The sequence below is a fragment of the Genypterus blacodes genome, unplaced genomic scaffold, assembly GCF_046128005.1.
Source record: "Genypterus blacodes isolate CSIRO-AG114 ecotype Tasmania unplaced genomic scaffold, CSIRO-AGI_Gbla_v1 ptg000026l_1, whole genome shotgun sequence".
In the NCBI taxonomy this organism is placed as follows: domain Eukaryota; kingdom Metazoa; phylum Chordata; class Actinopteri; order Ophidiiformes; family Ophidiidae; genus Genypterus; species Genypterus blacodes.
In genome coordinates, this window is record NW_027466839.1 from 1,616,505 (window position 1) to 1,641,051 (window position 24,547).

At 40.9% G+C, this 24,547-nt stretch overlaps 1 protein-coding gene across 1 annotated transcript; it reads right to left on the bottom strand.

The window, feature by feature from the left end:
- Positions 1-366: 366 nt before the first annotated feature.
- Positions 367-20,989, bottom strand: polr3a (polymerase (RNA) III (DNA directed) polypeptide A). Its single transcript, XM_076143561.1, has 31 exons — positions 20,776-20,989; positions 19,432-19,567; positions 19,032-19,169; positions 18,600-18,771; positions 18,355-18,509; positions 18,016-18,255; positions 17,771-17,933; positions 17,488-17,624; positions 17,301-17,404; positions 17,061-17,202; positions 16,628-16,768; positions 16,462-16,531; positions 15,317-15,444; positions 15,101-15,239; positions 13,804-13,968; positions 12,965-13,137; positions 11,506-11,617; positions 9,757-9,875; positions 9,480-9,617; positions 8,921-9,091; positions 7,842-7,955; positions 6,246-6,332; positions 5,891-5,973; positions 5,347-5,517; positions 4,791-4,884; positions 3,351-3,443; positions 2,582-2,746; positions 2,264-2,428; positions 1,403-1,534; positions 1,192-1,324; positions 367-1,101 (listed from the first exon to the last, which is right to left on the bottom strand). Exons 1-31 carry the CDS (start codon positions 20,817-20,819, stop codon positions 953-955), a joined length of 4,173 nt encoding a protein of 1,390 aa, XP_075999676.1. The 5' UTR covers positions 20,820-20,989; the 3' UTR covers positions 367-952.
- Between the last annotated feature and the right edge of the window lie 3,558 nt (positions 20,990-24,547).

The window sequence follows — 24,547 nt, forward strand, 5'->3', positions numbered from 1 at the left end:
GATCATGGCTCAATGCTGGGTTAACCTCTCAGGCACCGCTGGTGAGATTGAGTTTTCACACATGCAATCACATGCTGGGTTAATGACGCCTCAAGCTTTTTGCATTTATTCACAACATGCCACGGCTGCACAGGGTCAGAAAGGGCAAGGCACAGCGCAAGGCACAGTCCAGCAGATGGCAGTAATACAACAGTATGGACGCCAAACCACCACTCATAGGACTGTTGGGCCTTGGCTGAGGTATGTGTTCGGGTACTCTCTATTGCACAGGCTCGCACAGGCTCACACACCTATGACACACACTGATGACTCAACTGTATTCATATTTGTTAGGCCGCAGCGTCTGCATATGAAGATACACCGTAGTACCAACATAATGTTTATTTTTATTACATTATATACATTATTACACTAAAAGATGAATTGTAAAAATGCAAAGACTTCCATGATATAGATAGAATAGACTTCTATCATTTAAACACCTTGTACGAAGCAAATAATGTTCGGAAATAATTAAATGCACTTCATTGCTTATTCAGCAAATGAAAATGCTTTGCTGACAAACACCTTTTTACCACATTTAAGTGGTACAAACTCTGAAGTGCCACAAGAGATTATGAGGTAAATATTTCTACATTCTGTTGAACACGCATTTATATGACCGGGGGTGTGCCAAAAACTAATCACTCACAAACTTAATATTAGCCCAAATGACAGAGTAAACATCATTTTGCATGCCAGAGAAGATGTGAACAAAGTTGCTGTATTGCCATAAGTGTCAGGCCTCATTTCTCTGACATGTTCAGCATCTGTGAGACCAACACAAACTCCTTGCTTTTAGCCCCCCGCAAAGGAAAGGAAATTGAGGCACATTCCACCTGTGTCTAAGCTGAAGATGCCTTGAAAAAGCAAATAATGAAAGATCACCAGACTTGAATCTCTGCCCATGATTCTATGTGATCAGTGGTATATGGAAGTCTGTGTTGTCAAAGAGAAGGGGCCGTTTGAGTGGAGATGGATTCCTGTCTGCCTTGTGCAGTAGTTTGAAAAGTCCTGTTCCGATATTCATTGGAATCCCCATAATGATGCACTCGGACACACCTGGAAGAGGAAAAAAGAAAGGTTGAGATATGAGGAACATCTGAATGAGTAGAGGTTGTGTTTCGTTAAGAACATGCGGCGTTAGTTTACCGCAGACGGAGTCCTTTTGGCCAAAGTAAGCAGCGTCGAAGAGGTGATCGGCAGTTTTCTCAAAGGATGCCAGCATGAGGACGCTCTCCTTCATTTTGGCCAAACCGAACCTGGTGATTCCAAGAATCTCCCCCTGTAGACAAAAATCCGGTAACAAGGTACAAATTCACACAAACGACTTTAGACGTTAGACAAACGCACTCTTCCTTACCTTGTAGGACATGAGGTCAGCTAAAAGCATGACGTGACGCCGGTCGATGCTCATTCCGTGGTTCACCATGGTGTACTGAATCTCATTGATGATGGTGGATCGGGCAGCTTCAATACCTAAGGTCTTCTCTACCTGTCAAGGCCAACAGGAGCACTTATTTACACAAGAGTCCTGGCCTCCCTAAGAATGCATTTACTGGAACAAACAGAAGCCTTCACATTGCAGAGGGTTTAGTGTCAACATTTGCAGAATTGATTTTACCTCGAGATAAGAAGGGGTAGCACCACACAAACGAGAACACTTAAGTAGGTGCTTCCTCCATTCATTTGACTAAAGAACAACAAAATAGCTATAACACTAGAAGGCGGACAGAGATTTAAAGCTTTTCTTTAGTGATTCTCTGGACGCCACTTCCAAAATACCATGGATCTTCAAAATCTAACTAAATATTTCTTCTGCCAGCTTGACCTTGACCAGCCACATCTCCATTAAAAGCACAATTTGCTGCCCTGCCAACTCCTATCCTGTTGTTCCTCAGCCACTGGTTTATGGTCGCACTGTTCCCCACACAAAAAGCTCAACCGAGGCTTTTAGTGGCGCTACCGCTAAACTCTTCAACTCCGTACCACCTCTGTGATTGTTCCAGCCTATTGTCCTTCACCTACGATCTCAAGGGACTTCTTTCACACACAGTCCCCGTGAATAATCTACAAACCGTGTGTGTATGCAAGTGTGACATCCAGTATGTATAGTCTGTCTTGTGTGCTTTTGACTCTTTTTATACTTGGTCGAGTCCAAGAGAGGTGCAATAAAAAAATCCTGATTACTGTGTCAATCTCTTAAATCACCCCTCACCCTTACCTCATATGTATTATTTGATGTGGTCCTACTTCCGTTCACCCCGTGCGTCGCCATGACAGCTCTGAGATTGTCCCCCTCCACCAGGAGCTTGTACTTTTTTTTGTCGCTCTGCTCGTCAATGTGAATGACAGCTCGGGCAACTTCAGGTATACCTTGAACCACCACCTGCCAAGGAGAGACAGTGGCACATCAATCCAAAGGAAGGTTTTTTGAGACGCCATTTCCAAGTGCTTCAAAAGTCGAATACAGGGTATTATGTGGTGGACATGGGCAACATAAAATACTGTTTTAGAACAAAGTTTTAAAATAAGTTCATACCTTTGGAAGCTCTTCTTTTAGGGATTGCAGCACATAGTACATGGAGCTTTTGTTGTTTTCTCGTGGCGAGACGCAGACCACTGCCTCACCGTGCACTGCAATGTCACCTGGCTTCACTCGCAGTTTGGACATGCAAATGGAGTACCGAACCGTTTCTGCATTGACCTGGAAAAGGCGGGGAAACATTCACATTTTTATTTATGTGAGAGACAGATGAGATGTGAAAGGTGGAAGTTTTGATGGAAAAAACTAAACTGTAAAGGATGGAACGGATGGAATTTACCAACACCAAAATGAACTAAAATTGTATCCAACTGAAATGTAGTCTTCGTAGTCAAAGGCTGATACGGCTTCTCTGTGCTGTAGAATCCCACCATCTTAATATTAAAAGTCACATCATGAAGTCACAACATTTATTTGTGAAAATATATTACCTCCATGAAGAAATGTATTAAATTTCTAATCTGCCTTTGAGCTATCAAAGGAGAGTGAGGGCAGCAAAGTCACTGCAGTGCTGCATGAAAGCTGCAAAACATCAATCATGAGCCAGGAAATCAAGTCAGCTTCCAAATGTGTTTTCTTACCGTCCAGTTATTACTCACAAACACTGATAATGACAAAAAGCGTATGAGGTGACAACTGTACACACACATAACACAGGCCACCTCATCTCTTCTGTCCCTCAAAGATCTGAAGCTCAATTAAAAAGGATTTGGGGCAGGCTTACTATATACACACAGCATCAATATACTGGAAAATGCTGTAGTACCTCCAGTCGCAGCAGCCTAATTCTCTCCAGGGACAATTTCACGAGGATAAAACAGTCGTCTGGTAGAAAAACCTCTTCTATGTACTCGGAAATCTGTAGAGGACACAAAAGACAGCACATCTTATCGTATCTCAAGACCTGAACATGAAAACATTTTATTTTGGGGTATAATGGTAAGGTTACTCTGTCCTGAACCACTGTTACAGCATGTGCGAGTAATCAAACAAATCCATTTGGCAGGTGGCGAACATAGAAGCAAACAAAGATGAATCATTTGTGATGGGGTGCTGTGGCCATTTCCTGAGTGAGGTTGAACAGACTGGATTAAAGCAGGACTATAAATTACCAATAACTAATAATAAGTAATTAAAATGGGATCTGTATAGAGATACGGATTTAAATGCCAGGCGCAACTGTGCACAGAATATATTCCAGACAATTGAAGTTCCGATTGAAAATCCGGTCGTGCGCGGAGGGGGAACCCCTCGGTAATGCCTCTCCAGAGGTTTCTTTCTTTTTCTTCATATACATAGGTTTTCTCTGGAGTTTTATCTCGTCATTCTATAGAGAGCTTTGAGCGGGGGCGGGAAATTCCTGATGTTGTGGGCCTGTAAAGCCATTTGAGACATTGTATGTGATACTGGGCGATAGAAATAAAATTCTAGACTTAACTTAATACATGGATGGTCTGGCTTGCATTGCGATCACATCTCAGACATAGTGTACTGTACACTATGGCTCACGGTATGTTGACAGCCCTAATTACGTAGAAGCAGTGGTGCTGGCGTAGATCTGCCTTAGATCTGGCCCCACAAAGCTACGAGAAGAAACACATTTTTTTTCCCACAAATATGTATAAAATTATTCCCTGTAGTCTATTCTCTTCATTTCATAGCTTCCGTCTTGGTTGCTATGCTTCCAGTATCAGAACTTTGAGAGATTTGGAGGGGGCTGGGCTTTATGTAAGAGCTTTTATCCAATCGTATTTCAGGCAAACGAAACTGTGGCGTTAACCAATCAGATTTCGAGTTGGCTAGTATGAGCCAGCTAGCAGGCGTACGGTAACGTCAGCACATGCACGTCTTTTGATTGGATACGCACTATTGAGAGGCAGAGCCATGCAGAGCTAGCAAACTGAACTTGAACAAGCTAATTTGTGTAGATTTCTACAAGCTGTTTTTTTTTCAACCCACAATGGCTGAAGGAGGAGAAGAGATCGATTTGGTCGCAGATATAATTACGACGCCATTTTCAAGACGAACATTTCAAGAAAAGCTAGACATCGTGAGACGACAACTGCCAACCCTGACGCTGGCGATCCAAGCGATCTTAAAGTTGGTAGTTTAACACACTTAATTGGAAATGCGGATTTATTGGTTATAAATGCCTAAGGGCCTAAAGGGCCTAGGTGTGAAATGCACGGCCCGCCACTGCGTTTACCTCTCCTAGAAGCGTTTTCTCAATCCTTCCCTTCACCAGCCTTGCAAAGTCCGCGTCGTCCTCCACATCCAAATGAGCGGTGATGATAGGTGTGCTGAAAGGAAGCACGACAAGACTGATTAGATTTTTATAGAGCAAAGCGCTATGTGATGTCAGAGATGGTTTCTGAAGGCCAGCTGAAACCCTCTGTGCTACTTCATTGTCAAAGCCACACAATGCTCTGATATAAATGCAACATCGCTTCCGTTCAGCCATTCATAATTCTTTGAATTCATTTGGAAGTAGGAATTTCCATTTAAGGCAAGGCAAGGCAAGGCAATTTTATTTATTTAGCACATATCAGCAGCAAGGCAATCCAAAGTGCTTTACAATAAAATAAAAGGAAAAGGACACCTAGATACAATAAAAACAGAAAAATGTAAAGAAAATTTTAATCGTCTTGTCTACATAAAGAACATTCTTCACGTTCTTATTGTTGAAAGAGCTTCTGCTACCCACCTCTGGGTAGCAAAGATGGGAACAACCTGAAGAAGTACAGAATATGACAGGTCCTTACCTGATGTTCTTTGAGGCATTGATGATCTCTTTGATGCGAGGAACCCCCAAAGTGATATTCATGGATGCAACACCGGCGAAGTGGAAGGTTTTTAAGGTCATCTGCGTACCTGGCTCACCGATGCTCTGGGCACACAGGGCTCCGACTGCTGAGCCCGGCTCCATCTGGGCTCTAGATGGGTCAAAAAAATGCTACAATAAGTGACTTTCCTTGGGAATTTCGCTGCGTTATGCTCAATATATAGTTTGGAGATAAAGTCAGACAGGCCAGACTGAGATGGTTTGGACATGTACAGAGGAGGGATAGTGAATTATATTGTGAAAAGGATGCTAAGGCCGGAACTGCCAGGCAGGAGGCCTAGAGGAAGACGAAAGAGGAGTTATATGGATGTAGTGAAGGAGGATATGAGGTTAGTAGGTGTAAGAGAATCGGATGCAGAGGATAGGGGTGGATGGAGACGGATGACTTGCTGTGGCGACCCCTGAAGCCGAAAGGAAAAGAAGAAGAAGATGCTCAATACAAACATGTGGGTCAATACAGTTACCTCATGTATTTGTCTCTGCAGGTTTCAAGGAACTTCTCCAGCTGCGTGGGAGTAATGCGGTCCAGCTGATAGAGAACTTTTGGCTACAAAGTAGAAAGAGGAGCAATGATGAAACTGTTTTTTGTCATAGACAGAAGTAAACATATTACACGGTTTAGCATGTTGTTGATTTACAACATGGGTCTTAATTTAGTTCCACTTTGGTCCAACATTCATAATTGTTACAATCATGCTCCTAACCAATTATTGTGCAATAATTTCTATTTGCTTACTTCACCCCCAAGTCATCCTATGATTGTATCCCTACATTTATAAAACTCAGGTTGTAAGAATGATGATGGTTTGCAGTAGCTACCTCAGTGGTGCCATTGTCGTTGATGCCATACTTGTCTCTGGTCTTCTTGATTCTTTCGGAGATGCTCTTAATGAATTTCTTTATCTCCTTTAAATGAACAAAGAGAATTCAATAATATCAGATTTCAAATCCAAAGGCCCCATGAAAGCTTGTGTTTGCCACATACTTCTGTCATGCAGTCATTAGATATAACAACACAGTAACACAGTTATGATGTGGAGAAAGTAATCGCTCAATGAAAATCACACTTAGCCATCCACAGTGTTTAAGTGGTGCAATCAAATCACAAAGAAATCAAGCCTATTGAGATTTTCAAAGCAACTCATTGTTCATTTGATCAGCACGTTGCCCACACACACATTCCGTTTTGGGTTAGACCACAATCCAACATGCTGGGTCACTGTACCTCCAGGTACTTCTCTGAGCCTGTATCAGTTAACTCCTTCACAAAAGGGGGGGGGGAGAGGTTCATATGTGTTACTGCCAGCAGAACTGTTTAATGTCAGCCTTTGTCCTCACATTTGGGCAAATCTGCATTAAGTTGAAGACCTTGGTAGAAAACCTGTCTGCAGAAGCGAATTCCACGCACGCACGCACGCACGCACGCACGCACGCACGCACGCACGCACGCACGCACGCACGCACGCACGCACGCACGCACGCACGCACGCACGCACGCATTTGTATGAGCACAGGTAATGAACTCTTCCTTTTATCTATTCATTTAGTCTATTAAAGTGCTTATTTGTGCTGGTTGTCTATAAATATCAATGAAAATCATCTCTAAGGACTACAAACTTTCATTTCATTTAATGTAACCGCTGCTAATATTCCGCCAATATGGTTACTACAGTCGAGTATAAAGTTATTGTTACATTTACAAAAGCAAGCTATTTTGTACTAATAGCAGAAAACAAGATATATAATAATTATAATCATTATATCCAGAAATAAAAATAAATATAGGTTAAATAATGAAGCACATTTACGTAATAAGTATAAATAATAAAAACATAATGACACAAATAAAAAATGAATTAGTATTTTAGAAAAGTGTTGATAATGACAATCTGGGAAAAAAGATACCAATGTTCTGCAAGAACAAACATAAATAAAGTAGGAAAATTGCTGCAAAATCTATGTTCAAAAAATACTTTGACTCTCGATCATTCCTTAGCACTTGTCATATGATCCATTTTTCCTCAAGTCCTTAATGCTCCTTTTGTAAACGACAAACATTTAGCTGGATCTGAGGCCTCCTTTGTTGTTTACGTTCTTTAAATGTCAAGATTACTTCAAGTCATGATATGGCACCCCTGTTTAATAAGAGTTGAGACTTGCTGTAAATGGGTAACCGCACCCGGAATGCAAAAAAGATATTAATTGGTTTTGTTCAAACAAAACAAACCGCCTGCTGAGATCCGGTCACAATGCAGGCAGAATCCAGATAAGCACAACACAACACTGACTCCCATACGACCAAAATAACCTGAAATAAACTGTAAATCAAATCAAACATCAAAATATGAAGAACCTTATATCTTTGAATAATTAAAACAATTTTCATAGTTAATCATTGCAGCAGGGTGTGTGTACCTCCAGGAAACTGTCTCTGCAGCACAAGAAGTCAGGTCTTTTCGTGATGTTGTCTGCAGTGAGGACAAGCTCGTTCTTACTGAGAGCCGGCTCATCTGCAGATGTGTAGACAGCCTTGGAGATCGAGGTGAAAAAAAAAAAAAGGATTACCGATTTGTGTCGCTTCAGGTCAACATTGTCCAATAGCTCAGTCGCTCACAGGTTCATGGGTCCTGAAAGCTTAACAATGATCTCTGTAGAACTATTCCAAACTCATTTCTAAAAGCAAATAACCTTTTCACATATCAAGCCATTCTCCCTGCACTGTCCACTCTCCAATTCAATGCAAGTTTGTCGTCAAAGTGTTATGTTGTTAATTTATGTGACACCTCGCCCTCCTTTGTGTCAATTGGTACATGGGCACCATCAGGGTCAAGGAAATAGAGAAATGCTTGGGGACTAGACAAAATCAATCTATACCTGACTACACCCATCAGACAATGACGTTGCTTCACTGAGAAAGTAAGGAGTAAGTGTGAGACTTGCAGACATAAGAGGCAAGGAAAAAAAAAGGCAATAGACCAATCAATTTCTAAACATGAGCCCCATAAGGATGGCAGTGAAAAGCAATTTCCACATTCAATGTCATGCTTTTTTAATAATAACATCTTTCCTGTCTATTCTAAAACACAGAAATGGACTGAACAGACATAATTTACTGATTGTTATTTGTCCTCTCTTGACCTCCCTTGCCGCAAAATCACAGTGCACACCGAGTGAGAACAAGCCATTTCTAGGCAGGTTTCATTGAGACTTCCTTCTGAAAAGCCTCCTCCATTCAGATCGCCTTCTTTAGATCTGAGCTGGCAACATCCACAAACGGCAAACGATGGATGTTGGCCAAACTACTGACTCACTAGCCTTGTAATTGGTGGGTGTATCGTTACAGAAATCTCAATCCATACACACATTTACTCCTAGAAGCTACCCAGTAGAACCAGTCTTATCTGTTGGTCACTGAGCATTTCCTCAGGTGAAGCTGTGACGGATAACGTGACCAGCTCAAGTATCAGTCTCGGCACACCTGTTTTCCGACTCACCCGAATATTGTCCAGGACTCTCTTGAACTCCAGCGGCTCATCCTTGCCCTCCATGGCAGCAGGGTCCAGCCCGTCACCACCATAGATGAACTGGATTATGTCGCCGGTCGAGCTCCGTACAGTCAGGTCGTACTGCGAGCACAAATCTTCCAGGGACTTCACCAGGCGCCTCTGTCCACACACAAGCATGTGCACAAAGAACATGTATGCATACATGGATCTGGAACGTGCCCCTTAAATCCGAATCCTACATTTTTCAAACACTTCAGATTTTAAATACGACACTGTCAAGCACTTTGGATTTCGTAGAAGTTTCTTTGTTAATCTTGCACACAAATGATTGCCTATCACTATGTGTGCTTTGATGAAGATGTTACATTTCTAATTGTTTTTCCATTATCGAGAACAATAAATCTGAGAATTGTGCAGCCTTGACTGTCTCTCTGGATATACTGTATATTTGACACCTAGCCTTTCATTTGGCCACAACACAATACCACATAGGGTATACAGCATAAAACACATCAGAGTGTGGGGGAGGGAGGGCTTCAGGTGTTACCTGCATATATCCTGTCTCTGCAGTTTTCACAGCAGTATCAACCAGACCCTCTCTGCCAGCCATGGTGTGGAAGAAGAACTCTGTGGGTGTTAGGCCAGAATAAAAGCTGTCCGCCACAAAGCCCTTAGCAGAAGGAAGCTGTAGAGCAGCAGGAGTTAAAGACATCAATTTTGTTCAGTTCCTTTATTTTGGTTTGTTCTTTAACTAGTGGCAAACACAATGCAGTGCAAGAGGATGCACTGAGTCCTTCTGATTTGATCTGAGGAGATATACTTACTTTTGAGTGCTTTTCAAAGTGAGGCAAGGAGCGATTCTCAAAACCATCAGGTACTCGAGAGCCACTTATGGCCTGCTGGCCCACACAAGCAATCATCTGAGAGATGTTGATGAAGGATCCTGTATGAAAACAGCAGTGGATATAGAGTGTCAGTGATATAGGAATCCAAAACAAACACACAGAACAAAAATTAATTAAATAACACGAGAACCAAGTCACTTTTAATTTGACCTTGAAATGATGTTAGGTGCAAAATGTGTCCTCATCAGGCCTGAGCTGACAGCAACATGGATGCTGGTTAGGTACTCACAAGCTTTTTACTTGGTGTGTGTCTTTGTACTTGATAAGTTAATTCAAGTTACATTCACAAAACAGACAAAGTTTTGACAATGTTAAACGCAAATTACAATAATCAGTCTGCCTCTTAAAAGACAGTTGGTCAGTCGCTTCAGACTAGAATGCAAATACTGAATACTAATTTCTAATTATCTAAGCACTGATGACTTCTTCCAGCAAAATGTTTCAACAAAAGTGTGGTACTGTGAAGGCACTGCAGGTGGGCCATGAGAGGTCATTTACAATGATTAAATAAAACGTGCATCTCAATAAATTAGAATATCATGGAAATGTTTATCTATTTCAGTAGTCAATTAAAAAAAGTGAAACTCATATATTACAGATTCATTACGCAAAAAAGTGAAATATTTGACGCCTTTGTTTTAATTGTGATGATTATGGCTTACAGCTCATAAAAGTCCCAAGCTCTGTGAAAGGGTTCAATATTGTAGCCTCACGGTGTCAAACTCTAATCAGCTTGTTAAGTCAAATCACCTGCTGAGGTTTCCTGAGCCTTTAAAATGTCTCTCATTCTGGTTCTGTAGGCGGGGTCAGCCCTATGTTCCCTCAGCCCTATGTTCCCTCAGCCCTATGTTCCCTCATTTCTAAGATTGTTTTCAAAATTAGGCCCTATGTTCCCTCATTTCTAAGGGTTAGGGTTAGGGTTAGAGTTAGAGTTAGGGTACATAGGGCTGAGGGAACAAAGGGCCTAATTTTGAAAAAAATCTTAGAAATGAGGGAACATAGGGCTAAGGCAACATAGGGCCTAATTTTGAAAGAAATCTTAGAAATGAGGGAACATAGGGCTGTGGGACCATTGGGTTGAGGGAACATCGGGCTGTGGGAACATAGGGCTGAGGGAACATAGGGCTGAGGGAACATAGGCTTGCTCCCCTGTAGGCGACACAATCATGGGGAAGACTTCCAGATTCTAATTTATTGAGATGCACCTGTACATTTTAGTAATCAGAACTAATATATTTAAGTCATGGGATTTAAATGATGTGTTATTTGTCATTTATGTATTGTCAAATTGGGCCACAGCATTCATTAGCTTTGCAATGGCTGCTCTAGGAGAACAATCTGTATGGCCCAATGCTATACTATATATAATTGAGAACAAATAATTAATTAGTTTGATAGACACAAACCAATAACTAAACACATAAACAAAACACAAAATGAAACTATTTTGACGCAGTAAGAAAATGATTAAGTGCATATAACATGATTGACTCAGAGAAACCACAAGGGCCACCATGTCCTTCCTGGCTTGGTGTTTGTTGTCATAGTAACAGGGTTTCCAGGCAATAGGTCTGCCTATTCATTCTGCATTCTCAGAGGACATGCTGTAATTGAAGGCACCAAGCTGAGATGTAACTATAACATGTTTTTGGTCTCCCACAGGCTTACCTTTAGAGCCACAAAGGGCCATGATAAGAGGGCTGTTGCTTTTGTCGAGCTCACGCAGGCAGGCGCTGCCGGCACGGTCTCTTATGACGGACAGCTCCTTCAAGATAAGAGCCTGATGACAAACGACAAGAAAATCAGAGATGTTTTGGTTGTTAACATACAGATGTGGATGTCAAAAAGTTACGTTTGAAACTCAGAATCTGCCTTGAATCTTCTTTGAAGTGTACTAATACACACTCGTATGCACTGTGTTACAGTGATCAAATAAATACACAAAGAAAACATTGTCCCTGTGCCACTCTAGAACTCTCAACAGTAGATTTTCTATCGTATTATCACTATTTTATATCACCATTCATACCATGACATGTGGAACAAGAGAATTAATCACATTCTATTATTTCACCACTTAATTTAAGTTCTTGTCATTCATCTCATCTCCTTATTGTGTATATGCTGTAGGGCAAATTCTTCGACTTTTGTAGTTGCAGAGAGAGTTTAGCAAACTGAGCCTTTCTTTTTGTACTTTTGTCTTGCCTCACCTTGAATAGTTGAATTTTCATTCAAGGAAATGATTATTTTATTTTGGTTGTTTTGTTGTCCTGTGAAAAAAAGGGTACCATTGAAAATGAACTTGAAAGGTTACAGATAAGGAGGCATAATAATTATTTTGTTTTATTTATTTAGATAAAAGTAAGAAACAATGCCACTCTTATTTGAAAATCTGTTTCTAACGTGTTAATAATATTAAGCTGTGCTTGTTCCAGACTTAATGTTTAAGCTAAACTTAAGTATGTTTCCATTTGAAAAAGTGAACCATTATATTACCGGAGAGAAGGGAAAACATACACAATTGTAGTCCTATTTTCAAGAGATATGGAGTCTGGCCCGCGACTGAGTCCCAGTTTTTTATTTTGGCCCACTGAGTATTTGAGTTCGACACCCCTGCATTAGGTATTTGACTATATAAAAGTAAAAAATAAATAAATATATACACACAAGTTTATTTAGGTGAACAGATCATGGAGGAGGCGATTGAATTTTGTACTTCATCTTCCAGCTCCCACTTTCACCTTAATCCATCTAAAATGCCAAATAGAGTCCACTAATGAAAATCAAGACTATCTTTTATTTGGTGACCTCAGTTGCACCAATTCTGATGTTGATTTGAAAAATTTTTTGGGGGAATTGGCTGGCTCCTGTATCTCACATCATTGTAAAACAGGGTCTTTTCCTTACTGTTGGCCTGGTGACGAATCTTGTTGAATTGGAGATTGTCAAAGATAAGCTGAGGAGCGGGGCGTGTAGCAGAGATAACCTTTCTTTTTTTAAATCAGAAAAAATTTAACTATGTCCTCTAAGGGAACACAAGTGGGTTTTTTAAAATCTGGCAACCCATCATCACACATTTCTATTGTCTTGATACACCAAAAGACAAACCATGACCTGCGACACCTACCTCCAAGGTCTCCTCAGCTGTGCAGCCCGGCTGTTGCTGAAGCTTGCCCGACGTCAGAGCTTCGATGTACTCGTCACACTTCTTGTACCCATCATCCAGAAGATCCTGTTTGGCCTTCAGCAGACCCTGACCAGGCGTCACGTCACCAATGCCAATGGAAAAGCCACGGTTGGCTGCAATTTAGGAGGTCTAAGGTCAGCTCACACAGCATAAAAAACAATGTTACCACCTGCTACCTACAGTGAGTAATTAAAAGACTGGAGAAAATGTTTGCAACTACGGGACTGTGGTTTGAGATGTTCCAATTGTCATATATGTGTGACGTTAATCCCTTATACCCTTATATATGAGATTTGGTAACTCAGTGGGAAATGATTAAATAAGGACCTCAATGTATAAAGAACATCTATACCATTCAGTGAGGGTACGCCTTTAGAAAAGAGGAAAATCACATCAAATACACAGCAGCATGATAAGAAGGGCTGAGATATTGAAGCACCTTCATGAAGCTTTCCTTTTATAGATAATCTTCAGGGCCATGCCTTATACTGCAAATGAAGCCTATATTATCTGCAGGGAGTGCAGCTTTCCCAGTGTGCAAATGAGGAAAAGCCTAAATGGAACGCCTCTTTCAGAAATAAAATAAACCAGTAGCAGATGTTCGTGAATTGGGGTACATGGTTGCATGACACAAAAAGTTAATCTGCTAATCTACTATGTTCCAAAAATGAACAAACAAATGTCATCACCTGTTTCCTGTTATACATTATGGCCAAGATTACTCTTAATTTTCAGTGAGATACAAGATATGTGGCATTACTGCATTGGAGAGTACCTACAGAGATACACAGGGGCCAGTCTTGCGAGGCGCGACATGGCATTGGCCGCCTCCAGCTGTCCCCAGTCTCTCAGCAGGATGTAGAAGATGTTGTTCTTCGAGCCGGACCCAAGGGTGCCCTTGTCCATGCTGCCACACATGAGTTCACTGTTGTGGATCACCACAACTGCGAATGCATCAAGCAATGAGATCATCACAGCCCGGAATAGAAATGTGACAGAAGTGACAGAAACACAGCATAATATCATTCTCTAGAGCACAGGTCGAATCCAGCCGCGAAGAGAGGCATCCCGCCATTTTACCTCTCTTATTTCTTATACATCTTCTTTAATTTCTCTCCATATAGCAAGAACATTATTATTTATCTGCTGTATTGTTGTCAGTGTAAGCAAATGAGTTATCCATGGATAGTGAGTCAGTTCAGTTTACATTTCTACACAGATGTGGACATGTATGTTCGTTTAAAATAATTTATAGATCTTGACAAGTTGTTTTATATATACACCTCATTGTTATTATTGTTTATTATTGAAATTGCACTTGTCTCTTGAAATGTCAGGTTGTTCACAATTTGTTTTGTAAAAAGATAGTTATCTCAAAGTACACATTTGCAATATGAACTTGTACCTCTTTGCTCTAAAACAAAGGGAAAACCTGGAGTTGTCCATTTATAGATTATTATGCTATGATTTTTACTAATCCGGCCCACTTGAGTTTAAATTGGGCTGAATCTGGCCCCAAACTAGAATCAGTGTGACACCCCTGCTCTAGAGTTTTCCTTTCACAGAGCCGTTAGAGAGGGTTAGTGAGGAGAGTTGCTTGAGTCCAATGAATGTTCATATAATGGTTTACGGAAATTAGCAGTGTACAGTATGTTAAACTGTATCTTAAGCACTCACTTCACTTTATTTGTAACAACTCTTTTCATGCCTCCATAGAAAAGGTCTTAGGCAGCTACATCTTGTTCAGCTGCTTGTGGAGTTTGAACACTTTGTTTCAAAGTGCAAGGTCTAAAGCTTTGCCAACGTTAAAACATTTTAATTCATTATTTTCAATCCCCTTTTATTGCATCTGAAAAGATCTGTATGTGCTATACAAATAAAGTGGCCTTGTCTTGCCTATAATTACATAGCATATAGATATACATTGTTGCCCATGAAGTTGGAATAAACATTATCCAACTTAATTCCAACTTAATGGCGACAGTGTATGTTAAATAAAATGTGTTTGAGAGCATCTTCATTCATTCTTTTCATGTGGTGTGATGAGCAGACACAGCCATGGCAATAGTAACTCACATGAGTCGTTGTGGCAAAGATCTTCTCCTTTGCCGCAGTACTGCTTCCCCTTGGTGCGGAGGTTTGCCATGACCGGAGATTCCTTACTAGGCTTCAGAATCATGCTGAAGATCTGCTTTCCAGTCCACAGAGCCATGGGCTGATGAAAGCACACACCCAAATATGTTAGTGGCACAGTCACTCTAACAACTTCACAGTGTTACAAGAATGAAGTACCTTGATGATGGATGGACGAGGGAGAGCAATCTTGACTTTTTCATCTTTGTCCACCAGGATTGACGCCACTATTTGACAGGCTTTTGATCTGTCAAAGAAAGTGTCCTTCAGGGTCAAGAGGTAGCCTCCTAGGAGACAGAGATACAAGGTAAATACCATTATAAGCAGTAGATCATTGTACATGGCTGAAGTGCTCCACCATCAGGTTGGAAAGGATGATTTCAGTTATTTAACAATACACTGCATGTACAGGAAAATATGAGCTTTACTAATAAATAAATGTTTAGAAATGAAAGACAATCATTTCAAGTGTTTGTCAAAGGATTCATTAATGTTTCTCATTAGGAAGAGAAGCTAGAATCTATCAAAAAGAACAAATAATGATTCCAGAAAGCATAAAACCGCAAAAGCTAAATTATTTTCCTCAGTTTACAAACTAACCTCAAAAACCTTGTTTTGCCGTTTTCAAGCATGACAAAGAAATCGTAATTTCACAAGCCAAAATGTGTTAAAAATAGTTCAATGCTCATTTCACATTGGGCAACAAGCTACAGAGCGGAGCAGCTACCCATTGCTGCAAATACTGTTAAAATTACCACGCAATATGATTTATTTGGTTGTTGTTGGCTTCTCTTTCAACAGTGCAAGTGGAAGTTGAAGACCTGAGCATGGGCATCCTGGACTATGTGTGTATCCTATAGCCAGCCATGTACTGAGGATGTCCTTAAAAATGTTCATTCAGTCTATGAACTTCATTCCAAAATTTATCAACACTACCCACAAACTATCCTTTTGCAATGTTCAGCAGGCAAGCTGGTCAACATAAAAAATAAATGCCTCGCTGAACATTACTATTGTGCTCCACTGTAACCTGTTGACATGGACACCGAGCCAAAAAAGTGAGACACACAGCTCTGCAGATGGGGGCAGTGTGAAACAGGCTAGATCCAATGAAAGGTTTTTAGAGAAAAAGTAACATTTACACTTCAGAGCATTTAAACCCATGTCAACAACTTCATCACAACTGCTTCCAATTTAATATTTTTAGTTTTGGCAGTGAAAGCCTTTTTGTTTGTATCTGGGTCAAATAATTGAGGTACTTTGTGAACGCTTACACATTGGCTGTCACACCACATAAAACTGACCTGTCAGAAAGTCCTGAATGGCAGCAATCAGTGGTTCGCCATTTCTCGGGGTCACAAGATTAGCTTTAGTCTGGAAGAAAAGATGTCAGTCACTGTCAAACTGCAGTCCATTGCTACAGTTCCTAACACCAACACTTGTCAATGTGCGTACGCGTGTGTGTTTTACCCCCATCAGGACGAGAGCCTCAGCCTTGGCTTCTTCAGTCTGAGGAAGGTGGAGGTTCATCTCGTCACCATCGAAGTCAGCGTTGTATGGGGTGCACACACACTCGTTGAAACGAAACGTTCGGTGAGGTTTGACTTTGGCCTGTGAGTTTGAAAAGAAAACCACTTTCCATTATCAAGACAAGGACTCACTACACAATAAAAAACAAGATTAAACACATCTTCAAGCAGGAACTATGAGAGTGCGTTCACAATAAGGATGTTAACAGCAGTCCACCCAAACTCCCCTCTTGAACTCTAAAGGGCCAAACATACAAGGACTTTGTGACCATTTTCATTGAATTTATCAGCTCACATAGAAAGGACTGCACAAATAAAACACTTTTTTAAATTCAAATTCAAATAGAAATATCAAAGACTGGCCCCAGACTTACAATGTGTGCCATGATACTGAGTTTGTGCAGAGATGGTTGTCGATTGAAGAGGACAATATCCCCGTCTATCATGTGCCTTTCCACCACGTCACCAAACCTTAGCTCCTGGGCAATCTTCTCACGGTTTCCATACTTTAAAAACCTAGGAGAAAGAGATGCTTCATTTTAGTGAGAACAAGCTTAAATAAGGCAACTACTTTATTTGGTTTAGAACTCTGAAATCGCTGTAGCCAGTCTGACCTTTTCATCTGTGTGTGGCGATTCTGGATGAAGTTGGCCCCGGGGTGAACCTCGGGACCATTGCGAACCAGCTTCCTCAAAAGCTCTAGGTTGGCTTTGTTCACCTAGGATCATGGAAGTCCAACTTTAAACTAATTTAGGTCTGATACAGAAGTGGTGATTTAGTTGTTGACTGTGCAGGCCTTACCTTCTCTGGATAGGTGAGGATTTTGGCCACATGTATAGGAACGGCGACCTCGTCGATCCTCAGGTTTGGGTCAGGAGAAATGACAGTTCTGCCAGAGAAATCCACTCTTTTCCCTGAGAGGTTTCCTCTGAACCGCCCTGAGTTATGACCGCAGACAAATCAGTTAGTTTACTCTTCCAACCACAGTGTGAAGCTGAACACACATGGACCAAACGTAACATTGCCAAAGTCAGAATATTCCCATTATTGAACATGTCTTTTTTAATTTCACATTTGACGTTACCTTGCTTGCCCTTGAGTCTCTGCACAAAGCCTCGGGTCCATTTCTTCGGTGCCATGTTGAGGGGGATACCAGAAAGCTCGCTGTTGATGTATAGGGCGCACTGCAGCTGGAGAAAGTCCCAGTCCTCCATAATCATCTGGGTCTTTGCGCCCGTCATACGATGCTGGACGATTACAAAAAGAAGTATTAATAACAGTTACTGCATTACACAGAAAGAAGAGCCACTGCAGTCAACAGACGCCAACCTTTTTGATCACATCATTGAGGAAGATGATCTCCGTGAGCTTCATGGTGAGGTCGTCCTCGTTGGTGCCCGACTTGAGGTCGCTGACCACCGAGGGTCGTATGCAGAGAGGAGGCACGAGGAGCCGGGTGATGATGAGGTCAGCGGGTTTCCCAGCCTCGGGGTTCATGAGCAGCAGGGATATGTCTTCTTGAGGGATCCTCTTGAGCAGGTTCAGCACCACCAAAGGGTTCAGGTTTTCCTAGAGACCCAGGGAACCACAGGTGAAGAAACAATGTCAATATGTGAGCACAACCTAAATTAGAAACAATGCAAAATGTTCAGCGTGTACAATATTCACCTGTGCCCGGGCAAGCAAGGATTCGACCACTTTGTTGTGCTCTATGGCGGTGTCAAATGACTGCATGAACTCGGACACAAAAGGATCCACCACCTTCTTTGTCGTTTTATACTTCTCATGGATAATTTTCAGCAATCCACACTTTTTCACGGGTCCTTCAGAGTAGAAATGGCCGGTGACTGAGCGTTTCCAATAATCACATCAGAAAGATGTCAAAGGGTTAAATATCAAATGTGTTATTTTACCGTTGAAGGCTGCACAGCTCAGGCAGACAGTCCTCTTGCGGCATTTGTCTGAAATCTTCTTCTTTAACCCTCGTTTCTGCAGGTACGGCAGGTTGGGCTTTTTCAGGAAATCCATGAACTGCAGCTTCTCCTCTTTTGTCAGCATTATGCTAGAACACGTCTTACATATCATCTAGAGAAGAAAATGGACAACAGTTGCTTAGAAGTAGAAAAGTACGGCTAATTAAATTCAAACTATTGCTAAATTCATTCTACCCTTTCTACATTCTATACTCAAATAGGCTCTAACTGAGTGATTCATTTTTCTTGCTGGACTCTGTATAGATATTATTCAGAAGGATTGATACAGAATTATTACATATACACACACACTACTACAACACCATGCCAATTTTACAAGATGTGTTAATGCATCCACACTGTTGAACGTACCTGTAAAATTCCTATAACAGCTTTAAAATAACCAACATGGAAACATGGCAGCTCCAAATCCAAATATCCATAATGTCCCAAACAATCTGCCAGGTTCTTTCCACAGGTAAGACACGGTCTGTCTTTCTCACTGGTGCCCTGTAGACAAAGAAACGTAGAGCAGAGACATGTAAGCCTGTCATATTGTAATTTCTCCTTAAAAATGAATCAGTAAATTATATCATGACTATGAAATCATCATCCAGAGTCGATGGAAGATTTAAAATGTTTTTAGCGACTTCACATGCAAAACTTCTGTCTGGAAGCAAACAATATTAAGCATGTGATAACAGAGAGCAGAGATCAAATAGTAGGGGAGTTACACATGAGGTTAGAGCTGGGACGAGTGTGTGTGTCTTACCATACGGTGGTCCAACACTCCATAGGGCAGTGGAGTGTGTTTGGTGTCCTGACTGTAGAGGTTCTTACTGACCACCTGGATGTGGGCCTGCTGACGCATCTGCTCAGCAGACTTCATCCCAAAGCAGATGTGGCTTCTGAAAACAAGGACAAAAAGCATCAACAGTGATAGCACCTCAAGATGATTGAGTCTAATAACTGCTAATATATCTGTGTGTTCTGTATTTATATTTTATGTGTCTACTCTATTGATGCATGCAAGTTGGATTTTGTCTCTTTCATGCTATTTACATTCCACTCTCTCCACCTCAAGATATCAGGAAGCAGCACCATACACAGAAGTAGGATGTGTCAACGTTTGACAAAGTTAAAGTCACAAATCCGAATATGTAAGACTAATTAACAGCATATTCATCTTATTGTTGGAATCCTCTGACCCGTGAATGTGCCCTTACGTTCGTGAATAAAGGTAGAAAAGTAAAGTATCACAGAGATAGATGATCAGTATTTTCTTTTTATTACTAGTGCAAAACACTGCTAAGGAAAGAGAAAACACAGACTGTTTAAATAAAAATATATTCAAAAACGTTGGCTAATTAAAAAATTGGTTGCTTTGCTTCGTTAGAGGTCGGTGAATTACGTAGCAAAGCAAGAAAATATACTTTTAATTCTGATTTAGCATGCGCCATTCTCTGCTTACATCTAGCTAACATTAAGCTAAGGGTAAAACTATGATTACAACGAACACCATGACTTATTGGTGTAAAATGTGTTTCGGTTCTATCAGTTTATTGCCTATGGCTCTCATTTATTGCATGACTTTGCTGTTAATATTATTTATCCCAGTTGAGCATCATCAACAAACTAAACTGAGCTAAACGGGTGTAGTGGTGTAACTAGTGACCGGGTTGATTGACGAATCAGTCTAAACTTGAGAACGGGACATTCAACAGGGTTGGTAACAGATTACCTTTGATTTAACTTACACCCATTGGCATGTACAAAGTTTAGGATTGGTATTACTACGTAGTTTAAGATAAACAATTACTTATCCCCGCATATATTTGGTTATCATTTAGTAGCCGGTAGTACAGTATTACATTTCATGCATACATTGGCATGCATGAAATGAACTACTGTATGTATTCATTAATGTATGCATTAAATGTACTACTGGCTAATTACAAGAGCTTTATTATTTTATTTGAGGTGAGTACACATTCCAAGACAGCTTTCAACCACGAAGCAGGCGGTGGTCACCAGTTAACACGGCCACTAATACAGCCAGGACACACGTAGCTATGTAAGCTAAAGCTAGCATCTTTCCATGACCTGATATACTCACATCTTTTTAGCCACATCTGTCTCTCTGAACTGCTCCTTCACCATTTTGGCTGCTGCGTCTTAACAAGTAATAAAACTACAAAATAACGTTGCTATGTCTTCATTCTGGCTGGTTAAACGTCACGTGTAGCAACCACGCTGTCAGAGTTTCCCCATGTTATGGGATAGCAGCTAACAGCAACATGCAATATGTTGATAACACGTGAACACCGACGACGAATATGGCGTCACTCTTTCAGCTCCGTATTACACCGCCCCCTATAGGCAGCAGGGGGCACAACAACTGCAAAGTAGAGTCACCGAAGCTCAATATCAATCAATGTATCAATCAAGGCTGCCATCTTGTGGTTATACTTAGTAGTTTCAGTGGAATTAAGTCATGCTTGACTGTAAGTAAGCCTGCAATAACAATACTATTGTATGTTTATGAGAATATAGAGTGGTAGGGTTCTATCTATTACCTTATTACCTTTATTTTCCAATGAAAAAAATAATCGTTTTTACAGATCAAAGAAGAAGCTAAACTCAGTAATGATATTGCATTTTCACTTTCGGCCTCTAGATGTCACCAAATCCATGTATATGCAGGTATAAACGTGGAGCTGGAGGAGGCGTAGGCGGACCTAATGATGTTGGATCCACTGATGGCTATTGATTGCTTTCCTGTTGATCTGCTCACGCTGCTTTATGACTCTTTCACCGACAGTGCAAATCATTTTTCTTTTCCTTTTATTTTCCATTTAAAAACGGCACAGTATTTGTGAGTTTGGGCTTTTAAATAAATCAAAAACTTCAAATAATTATCAATTTTTTTTATAATCCAATGTATAAAAAGTCTTATTTCATTGACTTTGTGCTTGAAACTCAAGAGTGTCGAATTCGTGTTTACTTTTTATTCCAAAAACAAGTTTTTTGAGGGCAAAAAACCCCATATAATTTTGGAATTCTCTAAAAGCCTGGAGATAAATATTACTCTGAAAATTATTTCTTCTTCTTTCTTTCTTTCCTTTTTTTTTTACACTGAATCTGAAGTGGGCTACACTGGGACTGGTCCCCCTATATATTTCTCTCTATGAATATATAGATCTAGTAGCGTGTAAATTGTGTAAATATGTGTAAAGACCACATTAAAGTAATCTTCAAACCCCCACACACATACACACAGTAGTGCTGGTCCCTGTGGAGAGCTTGAACCATCATGGAACACACGGATGTGGGAAAGCTTGTCTCTCTCTGAGGATTTCATCACTGTCCCTGCCTTTAGCTGTGTTTCATTTATATCAAATTCACTCTTAGCTCTAGTTGAATCTCCAATTCTCACTTTTCAGGGAAAAGTAATTTATCACAGGTGTCCATTCCACCTGTAGAGGAAAATTTGGGAATTGTCATTATTTCTCCCCTCCTTATCGTCCCTCCTGTCTTACCTCTTCCCTTTGCTTCCTCTTCCCTTTCCTTTTCATCCTGCCTTTCCCTGTTCTTTCTTATTTCCTTCTGTTCCCTTCTTCCTTTTCTCTTCCAGTTGTTCTGTAAGTATGCACATTCCTTTCTTGTCAAACTTTCAGCACATCACTGGTCTGAGTCAGGATAAATATATTCCTTCTCCCTTGATCCCTGACAGTGATTCCTTGTTTACCCATCATACCATTTACATTATTCAGAATGTATTTGCAGATCAATACGCCCGCCGTCTTTGTGTAATTAACATGAGTAATTACAGTGCTCAATTTACAGGGCCACCAAGGGTTCATAATGGGGCTGCGAGACATTGACCTGTGACAATTGATTGATCCCTCCTTCCTTTAAAACCAGGCCCTTGCTAATCACTAAGTAATGAGGAGATGTTGTGGAGCTAGGATGTCTAATATAGCTTTCGCTCTCCATATCCTGATTAGCTGACCCCCAACCCTTCCCCTACCCCACACACACACACACACATACTCCCCCCCCCCCCCCTTCCTATCCTCCCCTCTCTGCAATGGTGTCAACTCCTTGCTTAGAGGCCCCCCTCTCTCTTCTCATTTATCCACATGCTCTCTCGTTCAGACTCTCTCTTGCTCTCTTTGTGTATGTTGTGTGTGTGTGCATGTGTGTGTACATGTTGTGCGCATGCTGCTCGGTAATCAGCCGCACAGACTCGCCTTTGGTGGCTGGAGACTGATTCAATATTCCACCGGGTAATTTATGCAGAACTAATTCTCTACAGGAATGGAAGGGCTTGAAGGAGGAAGGCAGAAAGAGAGAGAGAAAACAAGAGAGGGAGAGAGAGAGAGAGAGTGAGACTCTGTGTGTGTGTGTGTGCGTGTGTGTTTGTGTGTGTGTGTGTGTGTGTGTGTGTGTGTGAAGGGGGTAAAATGCAGAAAGGAAGAAATCTGTGGTGAAATAATTATCCCTGGTGTCACTGTGGCAACATTCTGTGAAGTTGATGTCAATAAAATATTGAACTACACAATCCATTTCAATTTCACCTCAAAAAGAGGCTGCAGCAGTTCCGGGGGGCGGGGGGGTAACAAACACACACACACACACACACACACACACACACACACATATATACACAGTGAGGCAGCGGCGGGAGACGTGGGCTGCTTACAGACTGGCTGGGAAGCACATCATCATCGCCTGTAGTCATTTAACTTGTCAAAACAGCAGGGCTCTGTGTCTCCTCGTATTTGGATTTAGTGGATTTGAGTTACTGGGAATAAAGAGAGAGAGGACGAGATGAAAAATGAAATGAGGAAAACATCCCGAGAGAGCCATTTGGAGCTCTGTGTAGATTATGGTCATTTGTGATGGACGGGTTGGTAAGCAGAGCGCCTGTGTTGTGTGTGTGTGTGTGTGTGTGTGTGTGTTTGTATGCGTCATCTGACATCATCACCGCTGTATTCGTCTCACATCTCATATTGATTACAACCTGTGCATGTGGATGGTTACTAAAGCAGCTGGAGTTCTCAGATCACTGTTAATCACGAACACACTTCATTAAATGAACAGTTGTGTTTTGCCCCAATTTGCAGATGTGTTCAGGTATCAGTTATTGATCGTTTGGGCAAACCAAGGTTTTGGAGGCCTCAAACTACAAACAACAGCTTAATGAGTCCAAAATTCATCCCACTTTGAGAATGACACTGTCACTGTTCAACAACAAGGACGTCTGGTTACCACAGTATTTGTCTCTACAGTCCTTCGTCCTCAACACTTTGTTCATTCAAATTAGCACTAATGCTATGTAGCGGCTAACTAGCTTGCTAATATGAGCAATTTCAGTTTTTTGTGTCAAAGAACAACTTAGTGTTTATGTCTCAGTAGGTAGACCCTTTGTATGTGTCTAACATCTTGGAAATGACAAAAAAAAATAACGTTTTTTATTCATTTTTACATTTTTCACATTGTAGCGTATGCAGAACTGAATCTGAACAAATGCTGTGTACGTATATTGGGACTCTATAGCGCTTTTATCTATCTATAACATCGGCAATAAATATTTATTAATCATTATAAAGCAGTAATGTTTCACAAATGAGAAACATTTGGGTCACCGGGCAGAGCGTGCGACTGAAAATCCATTTATTTTACCTGTACGTGTAGATTTGATTGATTTTGGTGAATAAAGAAGCATTTATTAGTGACTCGCTTTTCTAAAACACTATGATTTGAATGGAAGACCTTGACAGGTTTAACATTACTATTATAATCATTGTTGATACCTGAGGGGACATAGGTAGTGTAGGATTGTTGATTTAATATTAAACATACAGTGTTTTCATAATCCCTGC